General features: G+C 33.7%; 1 protein-coding gene across 10 annotated transcripts in view; it reads left to right on the top strand.

Moving 5' to 3' along the window:
* The window catches only part of LOC136845717 (glutamate receptor ionotropic, NMDA 2B-like), a 1,021,158-nt gene that overhangs the window by 789,972 nt on the left and 216,186 nt on the right, over positions 1 to 15,000 (top strand). For all 10 annotated transcript variants that reach the window (XM_067115918.1, XM_067115917.1, XM_067115915.1 and 7 more), the window contains exon 7: positions 6,809 to 6,977. In XM_067115918.1, coding sequence (XP_066972019.1) covers positions 6,809 to 6,977 — 169 coding nt within the window. The remainder of the gene's footprint in view (positions 1 to 6,808; positions 6,978 to 15,000) is intronic.

Below are 15,000 nucleotides of genomic sequence, written 5' to 3'. Positions count from 1 at the left end.
ACTTTGCTTCCATCAAACATTGTGGGCCTGGATATTGTCGGTTGAAATTAAACCTTCGGTTCATAATTCCATTCTTCCCCTACTCCAGGTTCGTTCCATTCTTCCTCTACTTGGGATGTATTGTTCCACCCTGTCTCTCTCTTTGAGTTCATCCATTTGCTCATCCTCTCTCCATTTGGTTATTATTCCATTCTACCCTACGTCCTCTTTGATTTGTAGTTTCATTCTACCTCTCACCTTTGGGTTCGTTGTTCCAGTTTGCTTCTCTGCTTGGGGTTCAATGCTCCATTCTGCCTTTCAGCACTGGATACATTATTCAAACTTTCTCTCCTTTGGGTTCATTGTTCCATTGTGCTTCTCTGCTCTTAGGTGTGCTGTTTCATTTTTCATATCTGCCTAGGATTCAGCGTTCCAGTTGGGCTCTTTGCTTTGAATTCACTGTTGCAAGGTGCAATCCAGCAAATCTTTTTCATTGCTAGAGCACGCAGGATCATATGGAGTTATTTATCGTATAAATAAATGTTTTGCAGTATCGACTTGTAATAATAATTCCCCTATATCGACCATAAAAATAGAAAAATAAACTTTGGTAACAGAATTCGATAACTTGAACTAAATATTTTAAAATATAACACACGATACCAGGAGAAAATTTAACGAGTATATATTGCACCATCAGATATTTTATAGTGGCTATTCACAGAATCATCACTTACTAAGGAAAATCCTTTTTCAACAGAGGCTGAATAAGCTGAATACTGAATTTCTCGTTTGAAAGGGCATAGCGAGCTCTGGACTCGTCCATAGGGACAGGCAACCACCTAAAGGCCATTATTCCCGAAAATTCAACCTGAGAAAAATGTGTATATATAGCCCATCTCTAGCGTGAGCTTTTCTATGGAGGCCAGCTAAAATGCTTCCATTGCCTATTACTCGAGGCGAAAATATTCAAAGACCACCACAGACATTTCAGCGATTTCGAGCGCATGTCCTCTGCCAGAGACCTAGTTTTTCGTCCCCTGGTTGGGGAAATATAGGTGTCACGAGCAATCTAACTTTAATTTGTCTGGCTTGGGGAAATGTAGGATGGAATCATGTGTTTATGAACTATCTCTCTCTCTCTCTCTCTCTCTCTCTCTCTCTCTCTCTCTCTCTCTCTCTCTCTCTCTCTACACGTGGGTTAATTTACATATATGGAATAATTCCTGCTCTGTCCGAAAAGACAGAGAGAGAGAGAGAGAGAGAGAGAGAGAACTTTCTACACGTGGGTTAATTTACATATATGAAATAAATCCTGCCCTGTCCGAAAAGAGAGAGCGAGAGAGATAGAGAGAGACCAAAGAGAGAGAGAGAAGAGAGAGAGAGAGGAGAGAGAGAGAGGGGAGAGAGGATCCCCGTCAATACTCTAAAACACTAGGGTAGGCACGATATAGGAAAAAATGTGAATCCCCGTCAATACTCTTTTCGCATTTACTTACGTGTATATTTATACGATCTTGCTGATGATATAGCCAGTATACTGTGAGCTGTTTTTTTTTTAAATTAAATATATGCATATATATTATCCATACACACACACACACACACACACACACACACACATGTATATATATATATATATATATAAATAGTTTATAGAACACTAGGTAGGCACGATATAAAAAAATGAATCCCATATATATTATATATATAAAATATATAGTATATATAGCCAGTGTATATATATTTATATATATATATATATATATATATATATATATATATATATATATATATATATATATATATGTACATATAATTCACTTTGTATTTAGGCTAATCCCAAGGTAAAGTGAACTGACATACATAAATACATACTGTATATACATATAATATATATATGTATATAAATATATATATAATATATATATATACATATATATATAGTATATATTTATTTATATATTATATGTATGTATGTCATTTCACATAATTCCTTTTGGGCTTATCCCAAGGTAAAAAGTGAATTATATACATACAGTATATACATATATATATATATATATATATATATATATATATATATATATATATATATATATATATATATATATATATATATTCACTATATATTTATTTATACATGTACATGTACATGTACATACATACAACCTTGTCGGTGCACGGGGCACGCGCCAACCCAGAGCTGCTCTCCCCCACTACCCTCATTATGCCTTACCTACCCAGCCCCCACCCAGGGCGGACAGACCAGTTTGTAGGGGGTGGATTGCTGTGCCCTGTAAAATCCTCTACTGTTACCTTAGGGAGGACAAACATGAAATGATCATGAGATATATATATATCGGTATATATATATATATATATATTATATATATATATATATATTATATATATATATATATATACAAATAGTTAATATGGGTTATATATATATATATATATATATATAATATAATAAATATATATATATATATATTTTATATATATATAAAATTTTTAATGACAGTTCACTTTATCTTGGGAACAGCTTGCTAAAAAGTGAATTATATTTGATAAAAGCATATTGTATATACATATAGTATATATATAATATATATATATATACATAATATATATAAATACAGTGTATATATACCTATATATGTGTATATATATATATATATATATATATATATATATTTATATATATATGTATATATTTATATACATATATATTTATATATGTATATATTTATTGTATATATATGTATATACTGTATACATACACATATATATGCATATATCTATATACATATATAAATTTATACATATATGTAAGTTATAAATATATACACATATATATGTATACAATATATATATATATATATATATGTATATATATAATATATATATATATATATATATATATATATATATATATATATATATATATATATATATATATATATATATAAAATCTTTAATGACAGTTCACTTTACCTTGGGAACAGCCTGCTAAAAAGTGAATTATATTTGATAAAGCATATTGTATATACATATAGTATATATATATATATATATATACATATATATATATAAATACAGTGTATATATATATATATATATATATGTATGTATATATATATATATATATATATATATATATATATATATATATATATTTACATATATTTTTATATGTATATATTTATTGTATATATTTATGTATATACTGTATACATACACATATATATGCATATATCTATATACATATATAAATATATACATATATGTAAGTTATAAAATATATATACATATATATGTATACAATATATATATATATATACTATATATAATATAGATATATAGATATGTATATATATATATAAATATATATGTATATATTATATATATATATATATATATATATATATATATATATATATATATATATATATATATATATATATATATATATATATATATATATATATATACTGTATATATGGTTCGTGGACTTATCATTTCACTAAGAGAGTGCACATGCTCTCTAGAACTGAAAAGAGTTTAAATACAAGAAGTCAAAAAATATTCTTAAATTTAACATATTTTGATTCTTAGGTAAAGAAAACGAATGAGAAATGTATTGAATAAGTTTTGACTGTCTTTTTGGTCACGTCATTTTCATTCATGTGATATCGATAACTATGTAAGCAGTCCGTGGCAATGTTCAGAATACATGACAGAGGTGACAATCGATGAGAAGAAACATGTTTTCTACCTTTTGATTGAAATTTTTATCCTTCAGAAATTCACTCTGTAGAGGGAATTGGAACAGAAAATGGTATTTACTTGCAGGGAATATTCCCACAGGGTTCAAAGGAAACGTATTGTTTTGAGAGTATAACCGAACGACGTGTAAGACGCAGTCTCCTCTCGGCTCGCGTATTGGAGCAGCAGTGTGATGTTAGCTAGGTTAGTTTTAAAACTCCTGGATGTAATTCGAATTCTTGTACATACAGTTGAAACAATAATGCTAATATGAAAAAGTATTCTACATATTTCGGGCGTATTATATATACACTGAGATAAGAGCTAACAATGTAAATAAAACAATCCGAAGGAATAGAGTGATATGGTTTATTGATAACAAATACATTCTGTATTTTCGTTGAGAAAACAGGGATTTTTAAGATAGAAAAGTGGATTAGATTCATCTTGATTACCTGAATTAATAACATCCAAAACCTTAACGATAGTGATTCCTTCATAACTGCTAAGAGTTAAATTAGTTTTCTGTTTGGAAAGTGCATAGATTAAAAGTTGTAATGTGTTTTATAGGCAAACTACAACGTGATACAATAAGTAGTATTGGATGATGAATGTTACTGAAAATATAAATATTCTACCTGCCTGTTTTACAAATCTTATGTTACTACTCGACAAAAAACGAGTAAAAATAGTGGCGACCTTTAAAAGGTAAATGTTGGAAAAAGCCACTTAGGAACCAGGAACATGCAGCATCGGAGTACGATGAAGCATGTTTCAAAAGAGGATCAAATCTCGACAACGAATCGGTGTACTGTGGGCATTCCGTGTGTGACTTACCTTTGCACTAGTGTCCCCTGCTGATGTTAGGGAAAATTTCTGCTCCACGGGAAATGCATTATGTATAATGAACTGAAAAACACAGGGAGGTTGGTTATACTTTCTATAAAATGTATATATCACACGTAATTCCTAAGGAGTAATGCATCGAAGTTCGTCTATATTTTTATGGATGATCTACCTTAACAAATATAAATGAATCATGCAAACGCAGTCTCATGTCAATATTTTTTTTATTTGCGTTTTTGTATATAGTTGTACGTCTCCGCTAAAAAAAAAGGGATGCTAGCTTATCTGTCAGCATGTGAATAATGAAAAAAGATAATTCACCCGGCTTAAGGTAAAAAAAAAAAAAAATTGAGTTTTGATGAAATGTCACAAATTACGTCTGGATCCATTCCTTTCTCACTGGCATAGTTAGGTTCCAAAGACAAAAATGAAATCGGTGTTATTTTAAATTTAGTGTATCCTAAAAACGTTTAAGTTTCCTTTAGATTACCATTCTAAATTTCTTCTAGTCTTTATGAAGAGGACTTTTTTTTTTTTTCATAAGTTAATTATGAAAACCTGTTCAGTACTAAGCTAAGTCTACGTACCCTTTCAAATCTTTTTAATGTTTAGCTGCGCGTACAAATAGTTATGAACTGTAATTGCTGACTGCAAAACTCAGTATATACCATTTTCTTGATATAACATTCATCTGTAACTGCTACCAAAGAATACAGTATGTACAACTAACGATGTGCACAAATTCACATACACACACGTACCCTGGGAAACCGAAACGAAATCACACAAAGATTTCAATCAGGTGTTTACTACAATTCTTAATGGGTTTTTGTTGCTTTTTTACTTGCTACAAAATTATTTATGAGCGCTGCTAGTGGTTCTCTCTCTCTCTCTCAAGAGAGAGAGAGAAATGGTAATTACAGTCTTGATTCGCAGGGAACATCGAATGATGAAATTATGAAAACACGTGCTTTTTTGTGACTTTTGCAATGTGGTAATATGCAGGGAGTTTGACGCCCAGCTGCCATGAAATTCACATCTAATTTCTCTTTTTAGCACAATCATCAAGAACACAATAACGTTGTTTACGCACTTCAACACTTTGTGAGCTCATATTGTGACGTCATAAATTCCCAGTTGCATGTTGTAGCCGCCTATGCTCTAGGGCTCACTTCACGCATCCTTAGTTTCTATTTAAAGTTTAATAGTTCAATTAAATCACGTTTTTCACCCTAATCCGTTTCTACATAGTCATATATTTTCATACAGTAGACTGGATTTACTGTTTAATATGAGTGATGTTCTTATCTTTTAAGGTACACACTTTCATCCTTTTTTACAATTCTCCCAAAATTCATCTTGTTTGCAGATAGTGTTCTTCCGCCCCTTACCATCTCAAATCCTTGTTCCTTCCCTGTTTCGCACCTGAACCCAAAAATACTTATGCCTTCGTCTTATTTCGTGGCTTCCCACCAAACACTTCTAAACGAATTTCCTTATCGCCCTAAGAGCTCCAGTGATCAGATTTCCTTCTCTGCCTTTCGTGACTCGGGCCGGACGACGCCACCTTTGCTGTCGCTGGTGCGCTCTCTCGGCCTCTTATACGAGGTTTCCCTCTCTGGTGTTGCGGCTTGTTTTGCCCTTGTTATTTTTTGGACATTTCTGCCTACTTTTACTATAGTTTTTAATCATTCCCTTTTACTCGTTTACTTTGAGTTTGTCATTATTCATGATATATTTTACCTCTATATTGCCTATTTCGCTGTTGGTTGACTCATCCCATTTTCCTGTTTTCTGTTCATATAGCTGTAATTCAACATCCCTTTTCCTGCCTTTCGGTGCTATCGTTTATTTTGCTGTTTTGATTGGTCCGCCTTTTTCACACGTTTTCTGTTACTGCTGCCTGTTTTGTCAACCTACTTTACCTTGTGAATGTTTTTTCCCTCTCCGTCGATATGACACGACACCGCTCCCCTTGCCTTTTTCTTTTCCATTGCAGATTTGATTGACTGGTCTCATCCTGATATTAATCGATCCCTTTTGCCTTTTCTACTAAGTGATTGTCATTTTCATGGCCATCTATCCCTCCTGTAACTTATGCAGATTTTGTCCTTGTCCCTTTGCAGATCTTCCATTGGTATTATGCATTCGCCCTTCGCCTGCTGCTAATATTTCTGTTGATTATTCAATTTTTTTATCTCTCTTATTCCAGATATCTTAAGAACGTGAGCATTCCCTACGACAAGGTCTACGAGAATCTGGATAACAACAAGAGAGGACTCGTGGAGTTTTTGCCGGATGGATCCCGGAAGGACGTCGAGCTGAAGATCATGAATCTGAGGGACTCTGGGACGTCCTCCGAAACGAGGAAATGGGAGGAGGTCTGTATCTGTTTGTCTCTTCTTGGTGGGAAAGGCTTTGCACACATGCGCGCCCAAACTTGAAGCTTCTTGTTTTACAAGGTAGTGGCGTTAAACTTGTACTCAATCCTTGTATGCTGTGATGAAAAACGCTAGGCCGCCGCCCACCTTCTGCTCAAACCGCCCCCCGCCCCCCACTAATAAATTCCTCGTTCATTACTTGAGGTTCTTTGCAGCGTCCTCTCGGCCCCTAGCAGCAACCGCTTTCATTCCTTTTACTGTACCTCCATTCATATTCTCTTTAATCTTACTTTCCACTCTCTCCTAACAATTGTTTCATATCGCAACTGCGACGGTTTCCTGCTGTTAAAACCTTTCAAACCTTTTTATTGTCGGTTTCCATTTCAGCGCTGAATGACCTCATAGGTCCCATTACTTGGTCTTTTGGTCCAAATTCTATATCCCATTCGATTGTATGGTGTGATGTAAAAACTAGGACGCCGCTCACCCTCAACTCCCCCCTCCCCCAATAAAAAAAAAAAGAGAAATAAAATAAGTCCCACAACTGCAAATGTTATAATGGGTGTGATGTTGGTGCTCGTGATGCCCTAAATGCTGTCGGCCATTTTTATTATTTTTTAAGCGTCAAGATAGATTATGGCGAGCGGGAGCCCGGCGACAAATGTTCACTTGGGAAGGATTCATTTGCATTTTGAAATGACGTTGATTAATGCTTTATTTGTTTCCTGCAGATTGCTTTCCATCAACGTAATTGTCCACAAATTTGAGTTTACGGAGATGTTGGGCTTTTTTCGTACACTTACTGGAATTCTGATTTCCGCTTCAGAAATAATCTCAGTGACACTTCTGTCTTCACATTTTACCTTTGAATTTTAGGCATTTATTTATTCATTTATTATTATCATCTTCCACAAAACTGTTTACACCAGCAACAATTAAGATCGCTCTTCTTGAAAACTGAAAATAACAACGTTATTTGTAAGTACTTTTCCAATCCGGTAAGGTAAATATTAACAAAGGACATAAAAAATTGTTCGCATAAGGGGAATATACATAGAATACTCACATCAATAATATTCGTAATGAGCTGTTTATATGAAATTGGAAAAAGAAATGATGGCGCTCTTATCAGTAGAGAATATGTGCTTAATTAATGAAGGCCATTTGAGAAGTTTTTAAGAAGATTTCAGCGGAGGCAGCGGTCGTTTGAATATCGTAGATTTTCCTCTTTAGTTCCATCATCTTTAATACTCGCGACTTCTAATTACCTGGAAAGCTTAAATTCATGAAAATTGCCAAGAATCCCTTCATGAAGAACTTCTTTCTTGCGGTAAGCTGGGTTTCTGCATTGCCTTAATCAGAATGAAATTAAAGTATCGAAAAACTTCAAAACTGGAACCTTTACCGGACGGCAGCTGGTATTTCTGCTTCTCTCTGTAAAATCTTTTAGGTATTATAGATTTAAAAAAAAAAAAAAAAAGTAAATAATGCGCCGAAGTTTCTTTGGGGCAATCGAGTTTTGTACAGCCGCTACAGCGTATAATCAAGGCCACCGAAAATAGATTTATCTTTCGGTAGTCTCGGTATAATGCTGTATGAGTCGCGGCACATGAAACTTTAACGGCCCGGTGGTGGCCTGTCCTATATTGTTGCCAGAAGCACGATTATGGCTAACTTTTAACCTTAAATGAAATAAAAACTACTGAGGTTAGAGGGCTGCAATTTGGTATGTTCGATGATTGGAGGGTGGATGATCAACATAGCAATTTGCAGCCTTCTAGCCTCAGTAACTTTTAAGATCTGAGAGCGGACAGAAAAAAGTGCGGACGGACAAACAGCCGGCACATTGGATTTCTTTTACAGAAAACTAAAAGGAACATCAGAAACAACAATATTGAGTCTGGGGAAACTCGAAATAAATTATAATTAAAAAGTTTCAGTGCATTTTTCGTGTATTAGAGTTCTTACTGTCAGTCCCAGAGTCATTTACACTACCTTTTTATAATTTCAGCCTTGGAGGCGACCACGTTGTTCCGTTCGTTCATTCGTTCAGGCTACGAATGCTTTAGGTTGCCATTGGGAAAGAAAATGAATAGTTAAAACCGTAACTAAAATGAATTGAAGAGATTCAAATTTATGTTGATTTATGTCCTTTGTATGAATACTCTACGAACAACTTATTAGTCTATACAATCCCGAAAATCATTCTTTTCCCTTAGGCACAAGATACCGGTTTAGCCCTGGAGATTCAGGTAATTTGGCCCAAGGCATTTTTAGCGTATTAAATGTTGCTTGGCACAGAAGTAGAGAATATATAGTGAATATATGCAGCGGTTTATAAGTATATTAGTATTTTTCAGATGGGATATCTGGTAATTGTTTAAACGACGAAACGCGTAGTAAGTTGCTGACACACACACACACATACATATATATATATATATATATGTATATATATATATATATATATATATATATATATATATATATATATATATATATATATATATATATAAAAATATACATACATACAGGGTGTAACAAGAGTTTATGCAAATATTTTGGGAATGAAAGAAAAAGTCATTCTGAGCAGAAAATGGTCTATAAACATAGGCATTTTAAGGCTTCGTTTGTCGGTGGGGTGAATTTTTGAAATATCTATCATTAAACTGGCAAGTAAGATGGCGTTTGGTATGTTGGGAGTGAGTAGTCCGGGATACTGGGGGGAGGGGGATGGAGTTAATCAGTTCCCATGTTACTCTAAACAGCCTCGCTTTTCCGCCAAGATAAATGAGCGTGTCCGGGTTACAAGTGTCAAATTCGGGATTCATTGTGATAGCAAGAAACTGGAGACAATGCCTTACCGTTCCAGTAATGTAGAATATGCAGATAAGATGTTTATTTATGGGTGTTGCAACAGTTCCACTTCTAAAGATGTTTATTTATGGGTGTTGCAACGTTCCATTTCTAGATTACACGGTTGTGATCTCCACTGTTATACAAAAATGAAATCGGTGATTGAGTCGATGTGAATAATACCTCCAAATCAGATGTATTTTTCACATACGGAAGAAAGGGGAAAAAATGCTTGCATCATTGAAACTTCCCTCTCCATCAGTGGTATTCACTGGAAAGCCTCATGGAATCTCCCTTCCATCAAAGATAGGCCTATTCATTAAACACCGATCAAAGATTTAAAACATATAAAAAATCTCTCCTTCTCCATCAAAAGTATTCATCACACACCAGTCAAAGGAAAAAACGCACCTATGAAACCGCTTTCATCTGTCAGATTAAAAAGAATGGGAACATTATGGAAAATTCACTTTCTTCATTCTTTCCTGTCAGAGGTAGACTATGCATACAGTACTCGAAAGAGGCAAAAAGTTGACATTGTTCAAAGTGCAGTATCCTCCCTACCTACATTCCCTTAGTATCATGATTCACTATCACTCATTCAGCATAGGTGTAAGCCAATTCGCGATTCGTCAATTCCGCGGCGAGGCGGCAAGAGAGTCTGCGCTAGAATTCAACGATCACAAATGAATGTTGCCAAGCAACATTTACACACTTTCTTGATACGTAAAGCTAATCAGCATTGAAATTAATTACATGGTCTGTTCACGGGTGATTTACTAATTGAAGAGACTAATGTAAAATTTTTCAATAACCTGCAAGAGAAAATCATAATTAAAAGGCTAGCAATTGAGTTGCCTAACGCTCTTCATTAACCCTTCCCCCCATATCCCAGACTACTCACTCTGACATCCCGAACGCGCCAGCTTACTTGACCGTTTAATGGTAACGGTTATCTTAAAATGCACGTTTATAGAACATTTTCTGCTAAGAATGACTTTTTCCTTCATTTCTCAAAATATTTACATAAACTCGTATACAGTGTATAATTATATATATATAATTATATACGTATATACATTCATATATGTATGTGTATATATATGTATATATATATGCAGTATATACTGTATATATATACACATGTTATATATATACATACATGTGTGTATGTATGTAGAGGGCATTGTGGCTATTAGAATTACATGTGTATATATATATATACATATATATATATATATATATATATATATATATATATATATATATATATATATATATATATATATATATATATATTATATACATATATATATATATATATATATATATATATATATATATATATATATATATATATATATATATATATATATATATATACACACATATACACATGCACTAGCTGACCAACCAGGCACTGCCCGGGATAGCTCTGAATGACAACCGATAAATCTCTCTCTCTCTCTCTCTCTCTCTCTCTCTCTCTCTCTCTCTCTCTCTCTCTCTCTTCTCCCTAACACCCCTTTCTACTCTCTCTCTCACTTCCTTTCCCCATCATTCTGTCTCTGTCACCCCCTTCCCAACCCCCACCCCCTTTGGTGCCATAGATATCTTACCGGCACAGTATTGTATACCGAAATTAGGTATGATAAATTCGTAAAGTTTATTTAGTTACTAAGTCTAGGGACAGAACCAGCCCCGTTTCAGGGAAAACGGGAAGCCCTTCCCACCCCAAACCCCCCTCTGTGCCCTTTGGTGCTAGTGATTTCTTACCTCCACAGTATTCTTTTTGAGATTGTAAGTCATATGTATTCCAAGTTTGGATGAAATTGCTCAATGCGTTTCAGAGTTATGCTGGCACACACACATATACAGTATATATATACAGTATATATATGAAATATAAATACACCGCATTGTGCTTCCCAGTTCTCGAGAGAAGTTTCCACAGTAATACTCTTGTTTATAAAGTCGACATGTATTTGTAAAAGTTTTTCTAATGATCAAGTCCACAGATGGATGGAGGAAAGCTTTAAGCTCTGTAAAAAAATTATTCATACAGTTTGTCTTTATAAACAAGAGTATTATTGTGGTTCCTTATATATATATATATATATATATATATATATATATATATATATATATATATATATATATATATATATATATATTTACCTAGTTATATAAATTTCGTACATTAGTGGGTATGCTGTCATGCATTGGGTTTATTAAATCGTCTGCAGTTCGATCACTGTATTGAGTCTTACTATAAAATCGCGCTTGATTGCCTTCGCTAAAAAAAACGTATGATAACATTACTACTGTAATTTTTCATCGTTACTACTGTAATTTTTCATGTATGATGAACAGCAGTATTTGGGAAGAAGCCGGATAACAAATTTTTAAAAGATAATGTTGGATATGTATTGGTCGAAATTATAGCAAACTCGTAAGACATCCGGAAACTCGAACTTCCTTTCTTTAGAGAGAATAGACGGAATACAAATAGACCGTTTTGATGCTATTTCTGGCACCCCAGTAGCTCATCCCTTCAATGAATCCTTTACAATCCATGACAGTAGACACATTTTCCACTCCATAAACCGTCACTATTTTTTCATTCCCTTCGCTTCTTTTTTGCAGTGCCATTAACCTGTTTGTGTCAGCAGTTCCCATTAACTTCCTCCTAATGGCCACCAGAGACAAAGAGTTAATGAGCACACTTAGTTATAAACAAAAAAGAGGATTGTTGATGATATGGGCCCAAAAAGTAAACAAATGGGGTCTGGTTCTGTGAGGTCAATTAATGATAATATGGCTGCTGGCTTTAATTTGGGGTTCTTTTGAAGAATTTTTGTTCCACTCATGCAATTACCTTACTAGTTTACATATTTTACCCATTTGGTCTTTGTTAGTCAATCAGACATTTACTTTCAATGGGATGTTTTCAGTTCAAAGATTTTTTTTGTCATTAATGTCTTCAGCGTGGTTACAAGAGTACACGAGGAGATGTAAACTAAATGAAAGAATCGTTCTTGACCTACAAAATAATAATAATAATAATAATAATTTAATTAAAATTGAATAGGTGTTCTTTTCCAACGATTCGCTGTAATTAGATAAATCAGGAAACTTCGCAAGAGACATGGTATGATTTGATTCAAATGTATATCACAGGAGGCGAGGTGATTAAAATACTTAGCTAATCATAGCGTAACAGTGGTGGCCATTATGATGCGCACTGCCTCCTTTGGAAGGATAGAAAGGAACGGCAGACAGGCGTGCCAACTAATCTTGAGACAAATTTTATTCTGCCACAAAAACAATATGTGCGCGCGCGCGCGTGTGTGTGTGTGTAGCTTGGGTGGTGTGGGTGGGGAGTGTTGAAATGAATGCGGGCTGGTACTTGCTGCGGACAACAGGCCTTGAATTCGGCAATGTCGGCTGTAGAGAGAGATCTTTGTAGTGTCCATCTACCAATCAGCCGCCATCCAACCGACAATCTTCCCCGTGGTGTTTACTGCACTTTTACCTTCCTTCCGTTTCCTTTCGTTTCTTTCCACACACCTCTCAGACTTCGTTAACTACTTTTGTTTCATTTATCACTCGCCAGTTAAAGAACAAATCTTTCCGGCCAACTTTTCTAAATGCTGAGAATGTTATCAATCAGTAATCGGGTCAACTTCTCGAAAAAATAATATTGTAGTAAATGATGACAGCGTAGTCAAGTAAAGGGATAGTGCATAAGGAATAACTATTCATTTCCAGAGCATGGAAAAATGAGCCATAGAGGCCATATGTGGGGAAGAAGTAATGGCTTTTACAACGCTACAGATCATTTGTGGAGGAGAATAGAAGTGACTTATTAAAACCCCAGTCATAAAGACTTATTGTATACAGTATATACTCACTTAAACTATAGACTAGAAATTATTCAAATTACACACACACACACACAATATAAATATGTATATATATATATATATAAATACAATATAAATATATATATATATACAGTATATATATATGTATATCACTAATTTTAAACTTAACGAGATTTATACTTTGAACTATTATGCTACGAATTGAAATATTAAGCTACGAATAACCGATCAATATCGCATTCGCTATGCCTTAGGAATAACCCACACCCGAAAGGAATTAAGCAAGACAAGTGTCAATACCCTGACGGGATTTCAACGAATGCTGTATTGTAGTGGTACAAAAGTGAAACTTGACTTTTCCGTTAGATGACAGAGTGGATGATTCTCATGTCACTCTGGCACCATCCTTAAAAGTTACCGGTTACAATGCACGTCACGGTATGTGTACTTATTATTGGCAAAGGGACATTGAATCTGAACTTGAGTGCATGTGTGGGGGTTAATATTTCAAAATATTCCAGTATACATATATATACACACGCATATATTTATATATATATATATATATATATTTATATATATATATATATATATATATATATTTATATATATATTTATATATATAATATATATATTTATTTATATTATATATTTTATATTTATATATATATTTATTTATATATATAATATATATACATATGAGACACACACACACACACACCCTCAGTAGCTGCAGGAATACTTATACATTTACCGTTTGGCTATATATTAATTTTTCTTAAAAAAAAAAAAATGCTGAGGAATCCAACCACGCTAGCAAATACAACTAACCACTTTGAAGATAAAACCAAGTAAAATGAAGAAACAACAGGAATTTAGCTGTTAATGGAACTGTCGTAAGAAATGAAAACCCTGACTCATAAATGAAGATTAATTGTGAGATTGGAGAGGCCAATAACAAGGAAAGGCATTTCACATTTTCTATGAGGATTATTGACCATGAAAGTAGTTTATGCTTCTATTTCCATTTTAGGGGAGTTTCACTTATTACGTTCACCTCCCAGCCAGCGCCGTCATATACAAAACCTAATTTTATTTTGTCGAGGTTTTTATTATTCCGTATATATTCATCTTGAACATTTGTCCTTATATTAAAGGTAAAATTGCGTAAGGAGAAATATATCCCGGCACATTTTCATCCCAACATTAGTGACACAAAGCTTTAGGATTTCTCTGTGTGCCTTCATGTCATTTCAGACACTCAAGTTAACTTCTGGAAA

The sequence above is a fragment of the Macrobrachium rosenbergii genome, chromosome 14, assembly GCF_040412425.1.
Source record: "Macrobrachium rosenbergii isolate ZJJX-2024 chromosome 14, ASM4041242v1, whole genome shotgun sequence".
Taxonomy (NCBI): domain Eukaryota; kingdom Metazoa; phylum Arthropoda; class Malacostraca; order Decapoda; family Palaemonidae; genus Macrobrachium; species Macrobrachium rosenbergii.
Note: the sequence above shows the minus strand (reverse complement) of the source record. Positions and strands in the feature narration are given on the sequence as shown.